Source organism: Thrips palmi, unplaced genomic scaffold (genome assembly GCF_012932325.1).
Source record: "Thrips palmi isolate BJ-2018 unplaced genomic scaffold, TpBJ-2018v1 HiC_scaffold_4, whole genome shotgun sequence".
NCBI classification, from domain to species: Eukaryota; Metazoa; Arthropoda; class Insecta; order Thysanoptera; family Thripidae; genus Thrips; species Thrips palmi.
Window position 1 is genome coordinate 13,119,745 of NW_023144631.1, and position 20,833 is coordinate 13,140,577.

Here is a 20,833-nt window from a genome sequence, read left to right on the forward strand (position 1 = left end):
GATCCGGCGAATTTCGGTTGGGGATGTACCATGTTGAAAGGCCACAGTCCGACCACCATGGGGGGGTCGAAGTAAGGAGTGGGGAAAGGATAGGCAAGGAAAGGCACGTGAGTGCAAGCTGCAAAAATTTTAAAATATCTCGTGGAAACAAGTAAAAAAATACTAAAAACAAGAATAGTATAAAATAAGGATATTTTAACTAGCTTTGAGTAAATATTTTGGCGTTTTGAAGGGATTTTTTTAATAAAAATCAATTGTAAAAGTGTTGATTCAAGTCTAACGTTTTTTCGGGGGCTCGTAAAGTTCAAAGAAGGTATCGAAACCAGCCATATCATTCAGAAAGCCATTTCCAGTATGCAGTAGGAATCTCTTTCACTTTCAAAATGATTTTTTGGTATCAAGGCAACAGTTTTTGGGGGTGAGGCTTCCCAATAAGTGCATATCACTAAAAAGAACAAAAAAAGAGCATAGCACAAAGGATTTGGCATTTGACATTCTTACTGTAGTTCATCAGGAACATTGAAATCAACACAAGCCACCACTACTAACCGACAGAATGGCTTGGAAGGCAGCAATCATAATACACCCTTAGTTAAACTTTTATTTTTGCATGGTCAACTGTATATGGTTGAGTGTCCATGATTTAAATTTGAAGCTTTAAACCCTTATTTGAAAACATTTATGTTTTCACCTTTTCTTTCTCTTTTCACAACAACGTCCTCTTTCTCGGTAAGCAAGCATTTATAGCAGACGACAGCCGCTGGCCAATCAGAAAACCCCTTTTTGTGACCATTGACTCTTGCTTTTGTGACAAGGCTGAAAGGGGGGAATGCCACAAGTAGCCACAAGTTGGTGTTGTTTACACTTTTTCATGCTGCTTTGCAATTGCCCAGGAACTATTGCATTCCCCCGAAATTTTCTTCCCCTCTCCCTAAAAACCCCTGGGTGAGGCTCATTTTAAACTTTGGTGTTAAATTTTTTATAGAAAAAAACCAAACCTTTTTGTTTACATTTTTTGATTACCCTTTTTGGAGGTTATAACCTCTCTAAGGTTGTTTTTCATAGACAAAGCTTTGAAGTTCCCTTTTCAAACAGAGGATCACCTGTCAATCAAAGATCTGAGTTGAATTGAGTTTTTGAACCCAACTGTTAGGCGTTAACTGATGCTGAAACCACTGCTATTTGTTACATTTTAAAAACCGTTCAATGCACTTATTGGCAAACCTCATCCCAAAACTGGTGCCTTGATACCAAAACATCATTTTGAAGTGAAAGTGATTTGTATTGCACACTGGAAATGGCTTTCTGAATGATATGGCGGTTACGATACCATTCTTTGAACTTTACGAGCCATTAAAAATATATTTCAGTCCCCGATCAGGGTGGAGCTCCGGCCAGACATGGGACCTTTTCAGGGTTGATCGACTAGTAAAGAGGTACTTTTTCACCAAATATCATCACCTACTAATACGATGTATTTTGCCAAACTAAATTTTTTCACAAATTTTATAGTAGTTTTTCTTAACAATTTTGGGTATTTTTCATGACCACCTGCCGGCAATTTTTTTCCTTTTTCTGTATCACTAGTCGACCACAAAAAATTTTACGGGAGTGAATACGAGTAAGGGTTTCACTCTGGGGAAATTCTGCGACAAATTCAAAATTTAGCGGAAGACAAAAAACAAGAAATGTGATTAAAATTAGGAAAAATTTTTTCCCCAGTCAAATCCTTTTGCAGGGTGGGTCGGGGAACACCCTTAATGAGTTTTTGAGGTTTCCGGGCCGATCTGAGACCCTCAAATTTGGGGCTTGTGGTGATCTGACAAAGAATGACCCATGGAACGTTTTAAAATTTCCCTCCGAAGCAAGGGTCTGTCTTTTGCCTGCCGTAGCTTCGGTGATGAGGTACTGGCCTGTCCATGTCTACAGTCACTTCCTCTCCCTTTGGTTGTGACAATCCATCCTGGACAGGGCCTGCAACAACAATTAAAGATTTAAATTTCCCCAATTTGACACAAAAGAAAGAAGGAACGTTTTGGCTTATCTCGAATAGAGTTTTCTTATCGAATGGTTTACATGCTTTCTTCAATGTGATGCAGGCACGAGCCTGAACGCAGCACTCCAGAAGGCTTTGAAGTGTACCAGCCTTCAGAGCAAGTTGGATCCTATATTGGTAGTGCTAACGGATGGACAAGAACGGATGCGTCGTCGTCTACAATCCGGGCCAACGTAAAAGCAGCGAACGAAAACACCAACATCTACAGTCTCGCTTTGGGCCCGGGGGCGCAGATTTCAATTTCCTTCACAGCTTGGCCCACGGGAATGGAGGTAATGGCAGGCAGCGTCTCAAACCCTTTTGGGGTTGTTTTCCCGCACTGAAAAAATTTGAGTCTCACTTGATGACATTTTCAAGGCTTATTTTCCTTACAACGATGTCTTCAAAATAATTGATGACATTGTTGTCACACCCATGCAATAAGTAACGAGCTTTGATGAAAATGTCTTTAAATTTTGTCGACATTGTCATAATTTCTTCGTGATGAAAATCATCCACGTTTTTGTCATAAAGTGACAAAAAATTTTTCACTGTGTGCGCATCAAGGTTCACGCTTAACGCTGCAGAGAAAAAGGTTTGAAAGTCGTCTGAGTGCCCTAACATAGTTTTCTGATTTAATCGCTTTTTTACAGGCAAAGCTCATTAATCTACGAGGTAAAGACGCAGCCCAACAATTGGAAGACTTCTACAGCTCTATCTCCACTCCGCTTCTGATGGGTCTCTTTCAACTACGGCGATATGGTGAGCTTATTGCCACCCCGACAAACGTTAAAATTTTTGAAATCCTCCACCTAACTTAACGTTTTGGTTTGAAACCGCGATGTGATTTGAAACCCAAGTCAAATTTTAAATTATAAAAATTATTGGCGAGCGATAGCGAGCCCATGCCGTGTTTGGGGGCACCAAAAAGTGACTGGTCGTGCGTCTGTCGTCTGTGTGTCTGTAACTCACTCACGTTTCTCAGCAACTACCGCACAAATATTTAAAAATTTTCGCACCGGAAGGCTCCCAAATCTCCCCCAGGGGGAGTTTATCTTATATTCACGTTTACTATTGTTTGAAATATTCAAACATCTTTTTGAATTAGGTTCTTAGCGTGGTTAGGTTGGCAGTGGTTGGCAGCTCGTAGCAATTTTTCATACTTGGGGCCCGCGACTCTAAAATACGGGACCTGGCAAAACATTGGCAAATAAAACAAACTAAGAGCAAAAGGGCTTAGAAGTGAGTACGTTCATAGTTTTCGATATTTTAGAATGATTGAAACCCCTCCGGAGTGTCAACTCAGTGAAATACGGAAAATGAAAGTGACAATTATTACGCGTTTCGTCCGTCCGTCCCCCCCCTCCCCCCCCCCGCTACGGGGGAAATGTTTTAGTCAGTGGAGTGTGTTTGATAATTGCAAGAATGTTTTGGTCTTTTCAACCTTTGTGAGTGTTTTCCATTTATATTCTCAGACACTATATTTTTTAGTTGTTTGCTTTGCTCAATAACAGTTAAAAAAATTATTAAAAATTTCTATGAGTAAAAACCAGAAGCTAATCTTCCCAAAAATAAATAGTCTTTGTGACTCTTGGCACTGATTCGGGGAAAAAGGCTTCATTGCAATGCTGTGAGTTTACTATATACTAATTAAAGAAAACCATATGATGATGAGTGTAGCGCATTCAATTTGACATTGACATCAGATTCAATGCGACGATTCACTGACTTGGTCATATGATTTCATGAGACGTTTCTTTTAACTTAATCATACATTGTCTGCGACAACTGGAAATTTTGTGTTGATCATGGTTTGAGTTGGTTTTTTTTTTTCAATTTACTCAAATGTTAGGTAAATACTTTTGCTAAACTGTTTCAAAGTTTAAATAAAACACCATGACTATCATTATGAATAAGATAAACTTGCGTTTAGCAATAAGTGGCCTCGACATTGGATTCTATGAAACGATTCATTGGATCTGACAGAAGGTCTTCTCCGTAAAGTAGTTGAAATCAGCCTGCCTGTAAATATGTATCTTTTAATTTAAATGCAGATAATCAATATATTTAATCCACTAGTTAAAACTAAAAGGGAGAAAGGCTCTTTAGGTATTACTAATAACATTGCGTATTCATAAGTTCAGTAACAAGGAGATATCGAATGGTAATTGAAGTATTTGTGAATTGTATTAAGCAATTCAATGCTGGCTGGTAAATGTTACTCGACTGAGTAACACGGTCAGGGTTCATGGCATGACACCATGAACAGGAAACGCTCTTAAAAAACCTAACAACTGAAGACCCATACTTTCAACTAGAATTACATGATTTAGGACCAAAATTACCTCGGTGTTTCATTGCTTCCTGCAGTTTTTGGTGTGCTGATCAAAAAAATGATTTCCCAAATTTTCATCCCAGACCTTTACTTTTCCAAATATTTACCAATTTTGGACAAAAAATTTTACATCGAGTTTTACATAGTTTCCTGCAGTTTTTGGTGTGCTGATCACGAAAATGACTTCCAATTTCATCCCAGACCTTTACTTTTCCAAATATTTACCAATTTCGGACGAAAATTTTTGCATCGAGTTTTACATAGTTTCCTGCAGTTTTTGGTGTGCTGATCACGAAAATGACTTCCAATTTCATCTAAGACCTTTACTTTTCCAAATATTTACCAATTTCGGACAAAAATTTTTACATTGAGTTTTACATAGTTTTCTGCAGTTTATGGTGTGCTGATTACAAAAATGACTTCCAATTTCATCCCAGACCTTTACTTTCCCCAAAATTTACCAATTTGTGACCAAACTTTTAAAATTGAGTTTCACATTGACCCTGTATTGGCCTTACTTTGCATATATTCTTCACCATCTTCTACAAGAATACAGACGCATCGCTCGCCTACTACGCGCCCAAACTACGGCGCGTACCCCTAGTAACGTCACTCTAGTGAAGTTGTCTCATTACACAGAACGGTCGTATTTTTGAACATCAACTTTTCTTAACACAAGGTGGGTGTACGTATGCCACACTGGCAGACCGTGACTTGCAGCAACAGGCTTCGCTAGGCTGCGCCACTCCCGACATTCCACGCGCGTTTACGCCTACCTTGGCCTGCGGCGCTGGCCTGCTTTCAGCAGGCTCCCTTCAGAGATCCTTAACTTAACTTAACATTTAACAAACACTGCTTTCATAACGTAACATAAGACAATGTTAGCTGAAGCTTAAGGGTACGGACTTTTGGATAAACTTCCAAAAGTATCTCTACACAAATTCAAAACACAAAAAAATTACTTACCCTTTTTGAAAAGATGTCAGACGTTAAGGTTGATAACTTTAACTCTTACGATAACGTTATGATGCCCTTATGAGGTCCCTTGCCGGACATTGGATTTAAAATTGACGTGACGTAAAATGACGGGTGTGGGTGACTTTGGGATAGGAAAAGATTTGAAAAGTGGACAGGGACCGGTCTCAGCCCTCCCGACACAACTAAACCATCTGGAAAGAGTGAACTATCCTGTGTTCTTTCGAGCAAAACTCGCTAACAAGGTACTGAAGGCGGGCTATTGCCATAAAATGGTGATATAATTTGTTGGCTGTTAAAAGAGGAACAATTTGTCGTCTCTGTTTTGGAAATCACCCTACAGAAAAACGCAAAAGGGCTTTCATGCAGTGTGCAATCGATTTCTAAGGCGGCATTGGACGATGGGGAAAACTGGGTTTTTTTTTTAAAGCCGCCTAAGCTGCATCCTCCCCCCTTTCTCTCTCTCTCTCTCTCTCTTCTCTCTCTCTCTCTCTCTCTCTTCTCTCTCTCTTTTAGTGGCCATATCGTGTGGACTCAAAACTGATGATATCCAACTTAAGAATATCCTCACTGTCAAGCATACTGTAAAATACAAAATTAAATTGCTTGCCCTTTGAATTCATGTCGTCCGTTGCTTGCAGGTGGATGTTTCGACTAAAAGCCAGTTTCACCAGTACTTTCGTGGATCGGAGCTTGTCACGGCAGGACGTCGGAAGAGAAGTGGTAGCATGTCTGCGACAGTGACAGCCAAAGGCCCCAGTGACAGAAACGTCCAGTATTCAATACAGGTCCCTAGTTCCATCCGCAACATAAAAAAAATAGCTCGAACCTTCCGCTGGCCATCCTCCACTTTTCTTTGAATATAGTTCGGCTGGAGAGTGTTTGGACATTGTGTTTCAGTCTTCAGACGTCAGCATCAATCACTCCTGGCAAGACGTTAACGGAAACACTCCGATAGAACGTCTCTGGGCTTTCTTGGCACTGTCACAACAATTAGAGGATGAGAATTATCCAGCCACGTGGACCACAACGGGACCTTCCTCTACGAGCCCATCTCCCAGGAGACCATACAAGGAGAGCACAGTCTCCGACAGTCTCCGATCAACTGCTGCGCCTTCTCAGACGACGACCATGGCGTTGCAAGTAAGTCGTGGATGGGTCAAATTTCGCTAAGGCGTCCCACACAAGTTTTAATGTGATCCGATTTCAAGCGATCTCGGTGCGTTTGATGCACTATGTTCGGCATAAACGACGGATCCTTCGGCAAGAGAATTGCCAACGGTTCCTTCATTAATTTACAAAGCTCTTCGTATTTACGAGAACCTTCGTAATTTTTTTGAAGGACCTCTTTCGATTGTACAAGTTTACGAAGCACCTTCATAAATCTACACTGTTAAAAATAATCGTAAATATACGACATTTTGTAAAACAATTATGTCGTTTTGAAACGACATATTTTGTTACGACTCAAGTCGTAAATATACGACTTGAGTCGTAAATTTACGACATATTTGTCGCTAATTTTGATAGCGAGACGTTCCGTTTTGAAACGAATTAAGTCGCAAATTTACGACTTAATCGTAAGTTTACGAGCGATCGTAATTTATCTATGGAATATGTCGTGCAGTTATGACTGTCGTACATTTACGAATCTTTTCGTAAATTTGTGTAATGAATCGTAAATGAACGACACAAATCGTAAATAAGCGAGCAACATTGCAACTTTTCATCTACTTTTCGGGAATTTCAGATTTCAAAATATGTAATAGCGATTACGACATTGTCGTAGAGAAATGATTTTTTAGTCGTTCAGTTACGACGAAGTAGTTTCAGAACGATTTCTGTCGCTATCAAAATTAGCGACGTTTTTGTCGTTAATTTACGACTAAATTTCTGACAGTGTACAAAGATCCGTCTTAAATTTACAGGGAACCTTCGTTAATACTCAAAGAACCTTTGCAATTAATAGGCCTGGAACTAAGGACGGATCCTTCGGCCAAAATAATTGCCGGCATAGTTCCTTCGTTAATTCGTTTATTATAAGCTTAACTGATGGCCTAGGCAAAAGAAAACTGCAGGCAGTCCTGGGTAATTAATTTTAGCTTTAATGTTTCGGATGAATATTGCTTAAATTGCACTCAGAAAGGGAGTCAGGTATAGTCTAATTCCCGTATTTTGTGGCGACACCGGGACTGAGCACAATACAGGTGCCATGGCGCTTAATACATCAATTCATTGGAGGCATGCTGCCCCAATGGTCATGCTGCCCCAATGGTCACCTAACATGCTATAAGAATCAGAGCCCAACTAATTGATCCATGACTGTTAAAAGAAACCGTTTATGTGAGAAACTTTGGTGACTTGTTTCAGTACTCCTTCGTGACACCTTCGACCTGCATCGAGTTGAACACAAACGTCGCACCGACAGGTAATGTCCTGAATAAACTCGAGTTCGGTTTCGCGGCGGTGTGTCCAAGTGATGTTATCATTTTATGATTCGAAACGAATGAATCCCTGCTCAATCGAACGCTAACTCAGTCACTGTTTCTCTTCAGATTCTTCTGCCCTCTCTAACAACGATAATACCATCTAGTTTCACTGTTTCAGATCTGTTCAGAATTATTATTTTTTGCAGTGCAACTGCACTGCTGTACTTCACACCTGTTGTAGTGACTTTAATTTAAACTAAGTCAAAAATGAAATTATGCTGCACAGCCGCTCTGTATTAACGCTGAAGACCAGAAGTACAATTTATTATACTCACTCGTGTAAATTTTGTCAGAATGTCAGAAACATGTCTGAAATCCTGATCAAAATTCGCGCACCTCTGAAAGCTGAAATTCTGAAAACTTACTCTGATATTGATGGTGTGAGTTCTACAGAATGTCAGGAGATGTTTTCAGCTTTCAGAGGTGCGCGAATTTTGATCAGGTTTTCAGACAGGTTTCTGACATTGTGATAACATTTACACGAGTGCTACTTTAAAGTCAATGACTAATGCACATATTTTGAAGTTCTCAACTCCATTTACCGTTACTTGTGAATCCCTAGTACTGTTCCAACACCGCGGTCCAGACTACAATTCGAGGGGTCCTATTCAAAAGATCTTATCTGCGCGTTCCCCTCAAGACAATCTTATCTTAAACGCATGTGAATTTTACTCAGTTTGATCATTTAATACAGCTACAAACCAAAATCATTTGTGATAAAATTCACTGAAATGTGGAGATGAAAGATCAAAGAAACCAAAAGTACATGTAAAAATATATTCCGCTTACTCTCGTACGTGTCCCAACTGGTCAAACTGGGTGAAATCCGCATGCGTTTAAGATAAGATTGTCTTGGGGGGAACGCGCAGATAAGATCTTTTGAATAGGACCCCTCGAATTGAACTGCAGATCCTGCCACCCGGCCGAGGAAATTACCCTGGGAATCCCAGGAATTGGTCAGTTACCAGGAGATGGTTTTACCGTGTGATTCGTTTCAGCCGCACCGAGCACCAGGCGGCCGGGCTCCACTCCGATGACGTCATCACCTCGCAGCACCCTTCGGCCCTATTCCACTACGTCTCAGTATTCGGGCACCACTGCTGCAACGGCGTCAGCCGTTCTCCTGTCTTGGTCATGCCTTCTGTTACTAGTATGAATAAACCTTGCTGACAATTGTTGAGGCATAAGGGAATCAGTCGCCATTATTGTCTGAATAAGCCTGCAAAGCACAATGGAGGGACTCGTGCACTGAAACACACAAGGTGGATCCATCTCTTGGAATTTCCAGAAATATCGGGTTATTCCCACATTGAGAATGAAAAAGTCTTATTCAGTACCCAATTTTGGACAAGATATACTTTCTGACCCCAATTTAGGCGAGGAAGTCTTCGTCACCCAATTTTGGGTGATCAAGAGAGTATCAGCTATCTGGGTTAGGTTAGGGTTTCTAAGAAGGCCCTTTTATTGAGGCTCTACAGACTGTCAGGAGATGTTTTCAGCTTTGAGAGGTGCGCGAATTATGATCAGTATTTCAGACATTCTTCTGACATTTTGACAAAATTTACACAAGTGCTTTAGACACATTTAGGGCACCGCCTCTCAGCTCTCATTCCTTGGCCAACCCAAATTGCCAGAGAAGGTTCAAAATACAACAAATCGACGCAGAATGATTTGTTCCAAAATATTCCACAATTGTTCCAATTTGTTCCTTAACGAGGGCGGCTCCAGGCTCGTTATCGTTTTTCGATAACGAGCTGGCCAGCTTCAAACCAGTAAAAATGCACAAATTGACCTTGGAAAGGTGCAGTTCTTCTTAAAAACGTTTGTTCCAAAATGTTCCACCATCGTTTCACGGCCACCGATAGCACAAATGCAGTTTCCCAAAAACGATTGTTTTTTTTTGGGGTTGGCAAACTTCAAAAATACAAATCCGCGCGCAAAAAAAGTTGAAAATGATGCTAATTGCCTGAGAATCGTTTGTTCCGAAATGTTTCACCGTCGTTTCACGGCCACCGATAACACAAATGCGTTATCCGAAAAAACGTTGTTTGTTTGGGTTGGCGAACTTCCAAAATACAAATCCGCGTAAATAAAGTTTAAAATGATGCTAATCGCCTCAGAATCGTTTGTTCCGAAATGTTCCACCGTCGTTTCACGGCCACCGATAACACAAATGCGTTTTCCGAAAAACGGTTGTCTTTTTTGGGTTGGCGAACTTCCAAAATACAAATCTGCGTAAAAAAAGTTCAAAAGTATGCTTATCGCCTGAGAATCATTTGTTCCGAAAAGTTCCACTGTCAGTCCACGGCCACTGATATCTAAAATGCATTTTCAAAAAAACGGTTAGTTTTTTTTTTGTTTTTTTTGGGTTGGCGAACTTTCAAAATACAAATCTGCGTAAAAGTGCCTGAGCCTGATTGCGTGCCTAATTGCCTGAGAATCATTTGTTCCGAAATGTTCCACCGTCGTTCCACGGCCACCAATAGCTAAAATGCAATTTACGAAAAACTGTTGTTTGTTTGGTATGGCGAACTTGTCAAGTACAAATCCGCGTAAAAAGAGTTGAAAACAACGCGGTTCGCCTTAGAAACGTTTGTTGTTCAACTTCTGGGAGGTCCCCCTCTCAGCTCTTGAAAAAGGATGCGACGATAATCACTCTTGTAAATCTTGTCAAGACGTCAAAAACCTGTCCAAAAACCTAACCAAAATTTGCGCAAGTATGAAAGCTGAAAATTTCTTTTGACATCCTTTGGAACTTGGCCATCAATATGAGTGTAAGTTTTCAGAACTAAAGCTTTTAGGGGTGCGCGAATTTCAGAGGGCGAGGAAACCTTCCTCGCCCGAATTTGGTTGAAAAAGTATACCTCGCCTAAAATTGGGTATTGATCTCTCATTCTCAGTGAAAACTGTTTAACGGGTCAAAATAACAGACATTTGTGAAAAAACATTGTTTGTGAGATGTGCACAATTTTAAATGTTTTTCCCGCACTACAATAATAAGGCATGGGGCCATTTATTTCATTCCTCATATCGAAAGCACATTTAATTTTCTTTTCAAATGAGCCCTTTTAGACGTCTAAATCTGGCGCAATTAGCTAACGTCAACCATGTGCAACATGTGGTATTTTAGCTGAAAATAGGCAAAATGGACGTTTATTTTTGTGTGAGCTTCCCACTTGAGCCACGCTAAGCTGGCATCAGACTTCTTCGATCCTCTGCGTCGTGTAGCAGGTAAAGAAGTACATTGATACCTTTGACAGGACCTGCAACACGGGGGCATTTCTTAATTTGCGCCAAATTAAAAATGCAAGAAAAACAAAATTGTACAACAAATGTATCGTCATAGGGGGTTATACTTGGGAGACATTTTAGGGCCAGAAGCAAGATTCTCGACCCATGCCATTGCATCCCATTAATGTTCAAGATTGGTGACTCTTGATAATTTTGTCAGCTTGTCAGAATCATGCCTGAAATCTCGTGCAAATTCGCGCACTTATGAAAGATGAAAACTTATTCTATGGCATTCTGTAGTGTATGGTGCGATATCTCAGCTGCATTGCACCATACGTGCTATACTCATAGCGTTTGGAATCTCAGTGCATGACCTAAAATTGAAAATCATTTATCCTGGTTTGGAACCTGGAGCCCGCGCACACTTGGGTTTGTAGAGAGCATATGGCACGTTCCCTATTTCTGCGAACGCTGCTCGGAAAGGTTCGCGGCACCCGCTCTGTGTTTCGACATCAGGCAGTTTGGTCGCTTAAACAAGCATCTTCCGAGAAACGGCTTGACGGGGCAGTATGTATTGGCGCATCATGCCAGATGCCGACGCCAATAAATAGCCAACGCCTCTCCGTCCTCTCGGTCAGCGTTCACTCAGTCGACACCACTGCAACATGGCTCGTGCTCTTTTCCTCGTCCTGGTCCTGGTGGCGACCGCCTACGCCGTAAGCTCCAGCACGCTTGCCGGACCACAACTTTGCGTCCACACTCAACCCGAGGGGTCCTATTCAAAAGATCTTATCCGGGCGTTCCCCCAAGACAATCTTATCTTAAACGCCGGCAAATTTCACTCATTTTGGTCAATTAGAATAAATACGACGGTAAGCGAAACACATTTCTACATGCACTTTTGGTTTCTTTGATCTTCCATCTTTAGATTTACTTGAACAAACTCACAAATTATATTGATATGTAGCTGTATCAAATGATCAAACTATGTGAAATTCACCTGCGTTCAAGATAAGATTGTCTTGGGGGAACGCCCAGATAAGATCTTTGGAATAGGACCCCTCGAATTGCACTGTTAAAATCAATATCCGGAGTTATCGAGCACACTAAATGTTTATGGTCAATTTTGTACGTAGTGATGCATACCCTATTTTAAACCTGCGTGCCGTCGTGCATAACATTGTGCGTGAATTTGCATAAATTCATGCATTTTCACGCACAATATTATGCATATTCCACGCATGCACAAAATCGTGCGGGTTGCACGTTCAAAATTCTACCTTAATATTAAGTGTGAGTGCGTCCCTGTAGTAAAAATGCTGCCGAAGGTACCTTAGTAAATTCACGGAGAGTCTGGGTGATGACACAAGATTTTCACCTGAGGTTTCTTCCTCTTTTCCCAAATCATTTGCTTAAACTGTACTGTTCTGTTTCACGTGCATCGCTCGCTTTGTACGGCATTCAGCATTCCTGAGGTATGGACGGAATTTTGCGCACAGGGTTTGGCATAGCAACACTGAAAATTTGTTATCACTTTATGACAAAAACGCGGATGACATTGTCACCACTTTCAAATGATGACAACAATCTCATCACAAATTGATGACATTTTCATCAAAGCTCCTATACTTATTCCATGGGCTTGACAACAATGTCATCAGTTGTTTCGATGACATTGTTGTTAGGAAAATTAGCCTTGAAAGTGTCATCCAGTGACGACTCAAATTTTCACAGTAAACACCGTCAAAGCGGACTTTGCATTCTCCGTACTTCACACTGTTAAAAAAATCCATCTTAATTTTAAGAAACTTTTTTATGAAGCAGTTTACAAAGACTTTTTGCTAGTAAAAGTAATAAACTTTTTCTTCTTAAAAGTAAGAATCAAATTTGAAAAGTAATAATCTGTTTCTTAAAAGTTGTTTTTGCATTTAAGAAGAATTTAATATAGAGCAGGTAAAAATTGAACGCCTTATGTACGTAATGAGTTATTCATTGTATGGTAGTAGTCGATTTCACTGCCGAAATCGCTTGGAAGCGTGGTTCAAACTCGGTCTCGAACCCGGAATTCCGGAATACCGCACCGCGACGCTACCAACTGCGCCACGAGTGAGCTCTGCGAGGCGGGCTCTAGGATGTGGATGACTCCAAGCCTCTCGGCGGAGACTCCGCTAGGCAGTGGAAGCGCTCATCCCAGGGCCTCCAAACACGACTTCACATGACCAAGATCATCCAAATTTGTTCTTTACGTACACTGGTAGTGAAGCGTCCAATGATCACAATTAAAACTGGCAGGATGAGAATCAAATATGAAAAGTCATGGTAATTTTGAATTTTAAGAAACAAATTATTGCATTTGGTAAACAGTCTCAAATTTAATGAACCTGTTTTTTAATTTTAATAAAGTTTCTGAAACTTACCAATATTTTCATTACTTGTCAGAAATGTTTTGGTAAATGTAAGAAATTTTCTTAAACTTCACAAACCTTTATGAGTTTTCATATCCTTTCAAAAGGTTATTAAAATTAAGATGTCATTATGTATTAAATTTAAGAATTTTTTTAACAGTGCAAGTGTGGAGTAGGTCAGCCCGGATTCCAGCGTTTTTCAACGACTGCTCAAGCCCGTAAAGAACACAGTTCCTAGAAACTTTTGCGATAAAATCGTGCCGGTGTTGCTCGTTATTTACATGATACTTCCGTTTTAGCAATGTTTTGCAAAAACCGCTCCTCAAATTCGTCGATAAGGGTTTAAGATAGGATTTTGATGTAACACATTTTGTTGCGGTTTTGTCGTCATTATTACAAAGCATTAAAATTCAACTTTTATTATGAACTAAAGGCACTGTCTCTAAAAGTAAATGGAGATATCTGTAAACAAATTGTGCAAGTTGTCCACACTCAGAACTTAACAATTTCCGAGGCCATTTTGTCAATATACTCCAACAAGTTACAGTCGTTTCCACGCACCTCTGCTACGGGCAGGCAAAAAATACTGAAAGCAATGAAAAACCAAACGTGGTCTAGACCCAACTGGTGTGGTCAAATGTGTGCCATTTTGAACGCATCAGTTGGTGTGGTCTAGACCACGTTTGGTGCGAAAGACCACACGAAACGTGGTCTAGGCCACACCAAACGTGCCCAAACGTGGTCAAGACAGCACCAACTGATGCGGTCAAAATGGCACCCATTTGACCACACCAGTAGTGTGGTCTAGACCACGTTTGATTTTACAGTGAGTTCTGCGGAGATGATTAATTAGAGGCTGCGGAAAGAGGTTGAGTTTCGGGCACGGACAATCCTGCCAAAAATAATGTGTGTCTTTTTCCGCTTTTAACGCGTATCGAGCCGTGCGCAGGACCGCTACGCCTTCAACCAGGTGAACGAGATCGCCTCTCGGGTCAAGGTGTGTCTGAAGCCCGTGGCCAAGCTGGACGCCGGCTTCTACCGACCCGCAGACAACTGCGCCTACAATGCCAAGCTGAGCGCGAGAGACGGCAAAGCCAAGGAGACCCTCGCCAACTCCGTCCCCAAGTGCCTGGTCGGCTACAAGGTGGACGCTGTCCTTGTGGCGAGCGCCAAGCAGTGCCTCGTCAAGTCCCTCGCCGCCGACCTGAAGCCCGCCCTCGAGATGGTGAGCAACGCCCTACACTAGTAGAACTCAAGCGTCGTTTTACGCCTTTCTTCAAGCGTAGTAGAACTATGCTCGGCTTCAAGCATAGTTCTCCATTTTGCCCCTCTCCGGCCTATCTAAATGCATGGGAGAATTTCTTCTCTACGCTTGACGTCAAGCGCAAAGTCTTCAAGCGTAGTTGCATGCTTGAATCAAGCATACAACTACGCTTCAGTTTTACCGGTGTACACCCTGGCTAATGGTTCATGACGCTAACTCCAGCAAGAGAAAACCCAAGCCTGTTAAACAAACTCTCTGCCTGGTAAACGCTTTTACAATGCTGAAGCGTGAAATTTTAATTTGGATCATATAGAAAAAATAACTTTGGAACACAATGCATTTTGGCTTTGAACTGCGTTCGATGCTACTGAAAGATACATAAGAAGGTCTCTGTTGCCTTCTAGTCGACTGCACAGTCTTCACTGGTAAAACTAAAGCGTGGCATTACCCTCTGTTTTCAAGCGTAATCAGTTTACGCGTAAATGCATGGGGAAATTTCCAGAGTATGCTTGATTTCAAGCGTAACGTCTTCAAGCGTAACTCTATGCTTGACTCAAGCGTAGTTTTACGCTTTAGTTTTACCAGTGTTGTGTGCTAAGACCGAGCGTATCGCATAGCATATCCAACATCTATGAGATGGGGCAGAGCGCTGTACCGTCAACGGGGGTAACTTGGGACACCGGGGGTAACTTGGGACAGTCTGCCCTGTACAGCTTGTTGGCGCTGCCATTCACCGACGAGGGTTCCTAGCGTCAAACCCGCGGCAGGGTTTTGTTTCAGAGGCCTCAGGGCACGCGCGGAAAGGTAGAAACGGTGCATAACATCACAATTAGTATTTAAGAAACGGGAAACTACATAATAGGGTTTTTGACAAAATATGTCAAACATTGACAAGTTGACCCTAGTTTAAGGAGTGAAATGCAGATTTGGCCGATTAGACTCTCTGGGTTGTTAGATCATACAGAGACAATAACGTTCGCAAAAGGGCGTTGATTATAGTTTTCCCACCTTCGGTCCAAACTTCATTTTCTCAAAAAATCGAAATTTTACGGGGTAACTTGGGACAGTCTTTTCCTCATGTTTCCAGCAGTCCTAGCCTTCTACGAGTTGACTGACCCGGTCTCTGACATAACCTAAACTTCGGATTTTACGCTGATGATGGAAAGAGATGCCTTGCTCTGCAGTTTTGTCTTCAGATAATCCATATTTTGAAATTTTCAGAAAATGCCTGAAAAATACCAGTAGAAAAGAGAGTTCCGCGTAGAGTCCTAGATATAGTCCAATATCGGTCCTACAAGAGTTCCTAGGCCTGAATTCTTAGTCTACATGTTGTGACTAAAATTTATTACGTCCATTAACACCAATAGATGCATGGGAACGTAGCTAATTACCTACTGTCCCAAGTTACCCCCGGTCATGGGGTAACTTGGGACACTCTTTCGAGACCACTTGGAAACGATGTAATCGAGGCAAAATGAACCAGACCAGCATGAAATCATGGGGAAAGGGTCAAACTTTAACATAGTTAGGATCCAATGGTCTGGGTTGAGAATCTTGCCTCTGGCGTTCAAAAAACGTGAAAAAGTGTCCCAAGTTACCCCCGTTGACGGTAGCCAATTTGGCAGTAAAATCACATAACCACCAAAAGCCATACTCATTAAGGGGGGACCCTGGTGAAAAAATGACCAAAATTGCCAAAAATAGTATTTTCAAAGTTCATAGATAAAAATGTGCATAGAAGGTTTCAGATTCAACAGGTTGAACACCTTTAAAATATGTGGGTAGTTCCTTCATCATTTGGAAAGAAATAACATTGAGATCAGTTGTCGTTGGCTTATACGCTCAACTTCACAGCTTTGCTCAGTCGACAAAAAATTTTGTCGTAGAAAGACTTCCTGCGTTCCTGGTTGACACCTACATGAGTCGTCTTGCATGGACTCTATTCATTGATGACTTATCGACAAATTTTAGTGACGGAATCTTGATATCAGCCCTACTTTTTTTAACACACACCTAAAAGTTTCAAAAAAAGGCAAAAAATTCACTTTTTTTAAATGTTTCAATTTGAAAATTGATATCTCAGGACAGAAGATGAAATTGAAAATTCCGTCACTAAAATCTCTTCTATACATCTTAAGGATAACCCAAAAAAAATTTCAAGACTTTCCGTTCCAATGAAAGACGCAGGAAGATTTTTCCCCAACGCTCTAAAAAACACTAAAAAGCCACTTTTCTCAGAGACCGTTCAACATTTTGGATTGAATTTTGTTTTATGAACTCACCTTAATGAACCTAATAATCAAGCAAAGTTACAACTTTCTGGGATTATTTTAAAGCCTACTTGAAAGTTTCACCAGGGTCCCCCCTTAACTCAGGACAAAAAGTCAATAACACTCTATCAAAAATGTCCTGTCAATGCCGTGAATTTATTACCAGTTTTCACTGTAGGTCAATTCACAGCGTTTACTGTGATCTGCACACTTAACTTCTTACGGATACATCCTATCTGTATTACGGACATTTTTGTGCAATTGCAATTACGGATAGATTTTGCTTGTAATACGGATGAAATCATCCGTATTACAGAGTTTTACGTCCGTACCATACGGATATTTTCGTCTGTATGTTACGGACGTAAAACTCTTTGTAATACGTATGATTTCATCCGTATTACAAGCAAAATCTATCCGTAATTGCAATTGCACAAAAATGTCCGTAATACAGATAGGATGTATCCGTAAGAAGTTTAGTGTGTGCTCACGTGATTCACTGTGATCTTGTTCACGGTGTTCACTGTGATCTGGTCTACAGTAAACACTGTGAGTACCGAAGCGCTGCAAATCAGGCTCCAATTCACGGCGTTTACTGTGGCCAGATCACAGTGAACACTGTAACCGAGATCACAATGAACGCCGTGAACTAGTTCACAGCAAACGCCGTGAATTGCATGACAGCAAACATAGGTCATAAATTAACGGCGTTGACAGGATATTTTTTGTGGAGTGAACAGTCTGAGAGTGTACTTAATTTCTCAGCGTAGTGCCTGCAAACTACACGTGGCGTTGTTCTAGGCCGAGTACACTGGTGACGAGCTGTACGAGATCAGTGGTCGCATCCAGGACTGCCTGTCCGCCATCCCCGACACCGCCGCCATCTCGTCCGACGTCGCCGACGAGGCCTTCTACCAGGCCGAGAACGGCTACCCCAAGGAGTCCCTGCTCGAGTACTCCATCATCCCCTACCTCGACAACAAGAACGTCAACGCCCCGGCCGTGGCCGCGGCAGAGCAGTGCATTGCCGCGTCGCTCGCCAAGCCCCTAGAATCCTAGGAACGTGCTCAAAACCTTGCGAAGTGTCCTCAACGTACGATGGGTGCAAATCTTTTAGTTTGTCATTCAAAAGAAACGGTTCAACATTGTCAAAAGAATTTTCTTCGTAAGCTTGTGTTTGTTCAAAATACTATGGTATCACCAACTGTTTTTGCAATTAAAGCGTAAATTAGTTCGAAAGATTTTTGAGAGCTAAAATGTTTTAAATCTGGAGGAGATGATCTAGGCAGTATGGCAGAAATAAATTTTTATCCAAACCGACGTGGCTTATTTGATCTCATTGGCGTACAGGGGGGCTATTTTAGGGTGACCATCAAACCCCTAAAATGACCCATCTCAGATTCCAATTTTTTTTTTGTCTTGGGTGATGGAGACCGATACCCCAAAGCACCCATGCCAAAGGCTTTTCCAATTTATAAAGCGGTTTGGATTCCACAGCCATTTTAATTTTTAAGTTTCCGAAATGTGTTAATCTGACGTAAAAGTGGTAATTTTCTTTTTTGAGAGTCCGATGCTGGTATCGGCCTATCGTTTCCTTTCAGACGAGTCAAAATCAAAATTTTAGGGGATTTCAGATCCTTTTGCTACAAAGTCAGGTTTGCATAGTATACCTTATTTATTATTTGGTATCTGTATTTGCAGTTATGGCTTCTTCTACTTTCAATTTGGCATGGAAAGAAGGTCTGAAGCCGAGGAAACCTACTGGTTTGCTCCGAGGGAAGGAGAATAAGATTGACAAGCTTATTAAGGATCTGTCATTGTACAAAGATAAATACGGCAATAATGTGTATTAGTTGATTGCCATTTATACTGACTTCAAAATTAAGTTTTATACATATCTGCCAAAACAATACGACAATAAGGATGATGCCTATGTTGATAGGCTTAATACTGAAATACAAGAAGGAAATAACATCAGGATAATTTTTTATGGATGTATTGGAAGTTCCAATGAACTCTACATCCACGACCATGATGAACGTAAGTGTTTTGACAAGATCTGGTTTTATTTGCCATCCATTTGTTGTATCTGTTAATTAATTTTTTGTTGTTTGTTTCAGCTCTTGACCAGAAAAGTTGGAACTGATTCGTTTAATTGAAAGGTCGGAACGAGGATGGGGCACTAACGGGAAAAGAAGTGGCAGTGATGTCGGCACCAGTGGTGATGAAGATGACAGTGTTATGAAGAAATCTAAATTGGAATGAATGTTGGATTGTAGTTATGTTTTGGTTCAAAGTATGAGTTTTGCAAAAATTAGATTCATTTTTTTTTTGTTTCTTGGTACGTAAGTGACATACTGTTTTGTTAAATTTTGGGGTGTGTCATTGGGTTGAATAAACAATGAGAAATATGTTACCGTTTCATTGTTAAACCTTTATTCCTAATTAGATTGTGTTACTAAAATTCATAACTTAAAAAATAATTTTTGACTGATTGCACTAAATTCAAAATTGGTAGATAATTTTATGAAATAAATGTTTCTGGAAATGGTTCACATCTTCTCAATTTTCAAGCCGTCACACTGACACTTAAAGAATCGGAACTAATAGCGGGCGAAGCCCTCGAATCGGCCCGATTTAGCCTAGTTATGTTGAGATTGGAAACCGGGTTCAGCATACACTGTCATAAGACGCTTGTGTCCCACGGATCTTGCCATGCATTATGTAAATTTAAGCACATGCGATGATATTATTTTTGTGTACGCCCAGCGGGGCAAATTGTCATTTGAAAGTACAATTTTCAGTAGCCTTCGGTCAATGTGTGTTGCCAAGCGCTAACTAATGTTTGCACCACCGTGCATAACACGTGGGACAAAAAAGTGTTTCGTAACGTATAGTGTACAGAGCACCATCAGAAACAGAGCTGATATTCTCAAAGTAATAACAGTTTATTCATAAATCATTTATTAAGATGAAGTTGGAAATTCATGGGAATGGTGAGTGTAGGTTGGCACTTAAAAATTATGTTCAGATCCAATAAAATATTATCCTATATGTAACTACACTGTGAGAAAAAAGTACGGAACATGTCTGGTCAATAATTTGCCTGGAACGTCCGTACTTACGAACTACGGAACGTTCCGTTCTTTTTCCCGTACCCATTTACATGGGTTCATATGGAGCAAGTACGGAACGTTCCGTACTTTTCTCCGTACCTCCGTACAACATTATTCTGTACCATTTCCGTACAAAAGTACTGAATTTTTACGGTGTACCCTGCACTCTACCAAAAATGTCCTGTCAATGCCGTTAATTTATTACCAGTTTTCACTGTAGGTCAATTCACAGCACTGTGGCAAAAAGGTACGGAAAATTCTGTTAATTTTTTTGCCAGGATTCTCCGTAGCCCTCTTATCACTATTCTCCGTACACTGTTAAAAAAATTTACTGAAAATTCATAATTTTTTGTAAGAAGTCGATTTACTTACATTCAGTCTGAATTTTCATACCAAAACTTTCATACTTCGCGGTCTGAAAGTTTCAGACGACGTTAGTCTGAATTTTCAGATCAACATGTTGTATGAAAAATGATACCAGTCGGTCTATTTTATCAGACTAAGTTGTACGAAGACATTGAACAGTCGCACTAAAAAATGCCACTCTGTAGAGTAGAACACAAATCGGCGAACTTTTGCCATCGGTTTATCGTAGACGCTCAGCGGATCGTCTTGACTCAAAAATTAGGTACACAGCAGTAGACTCCTACTTGCAAAGGAAGTGAAGAGGCTAGAGGTGACTGCTGAAATGCGAGGGAGAGCGGCCTTAGCCC

General features: G+C 40.8%; 1 protein-coding gene across 2 annotated transcripts; it reads left to right on the forward strand.

Moving 5' to 3' along the window:
• The first annotated feature begins 2,686 nt into the window (after positions 1-2,686).
• LOC117649379 lies at positions 2,687-19,647 on the forward strand. Of its 2 annotated transcripts, XM_034392074.1 has the most exons (7): positions 2,687-2,797; positions 5,987-6,133; positions 6,246-6,488; positions 7,716-7,773; positions 8,833-8,984; positions 14,420-14,695; positions 17,806-18,558. In XM_034392074.1, exons 1-7 carry the CDS (start codon positions 2,795-2,797, stop codon positions 18,061-18,063), a joined length of 1,137 nt encoding a protein of 378 aa, XP_034247965.1. In that variant the 5' UTR covers positions 2,687-2,794; the 3' UTR covers positions 18,064-18,558. The 2 variants fall into 2 exon arrangements, 1 of the variants encoding a protein (XP_034247965.1); XR_004587974.1 differs by lacking the exons at positions 2,687-2,797; positions 5,987-6,133; positions 6,246-6,488; positions 7,716-7,773 and adding an exon at positions 19,125-19,647 and having other exon boundaries at positions 8,846-11,781; positions 17,806-19,044.
• The last annotated feature ends 1,186 nt before the right edge of the window (positions 19,648-20,833 follow it).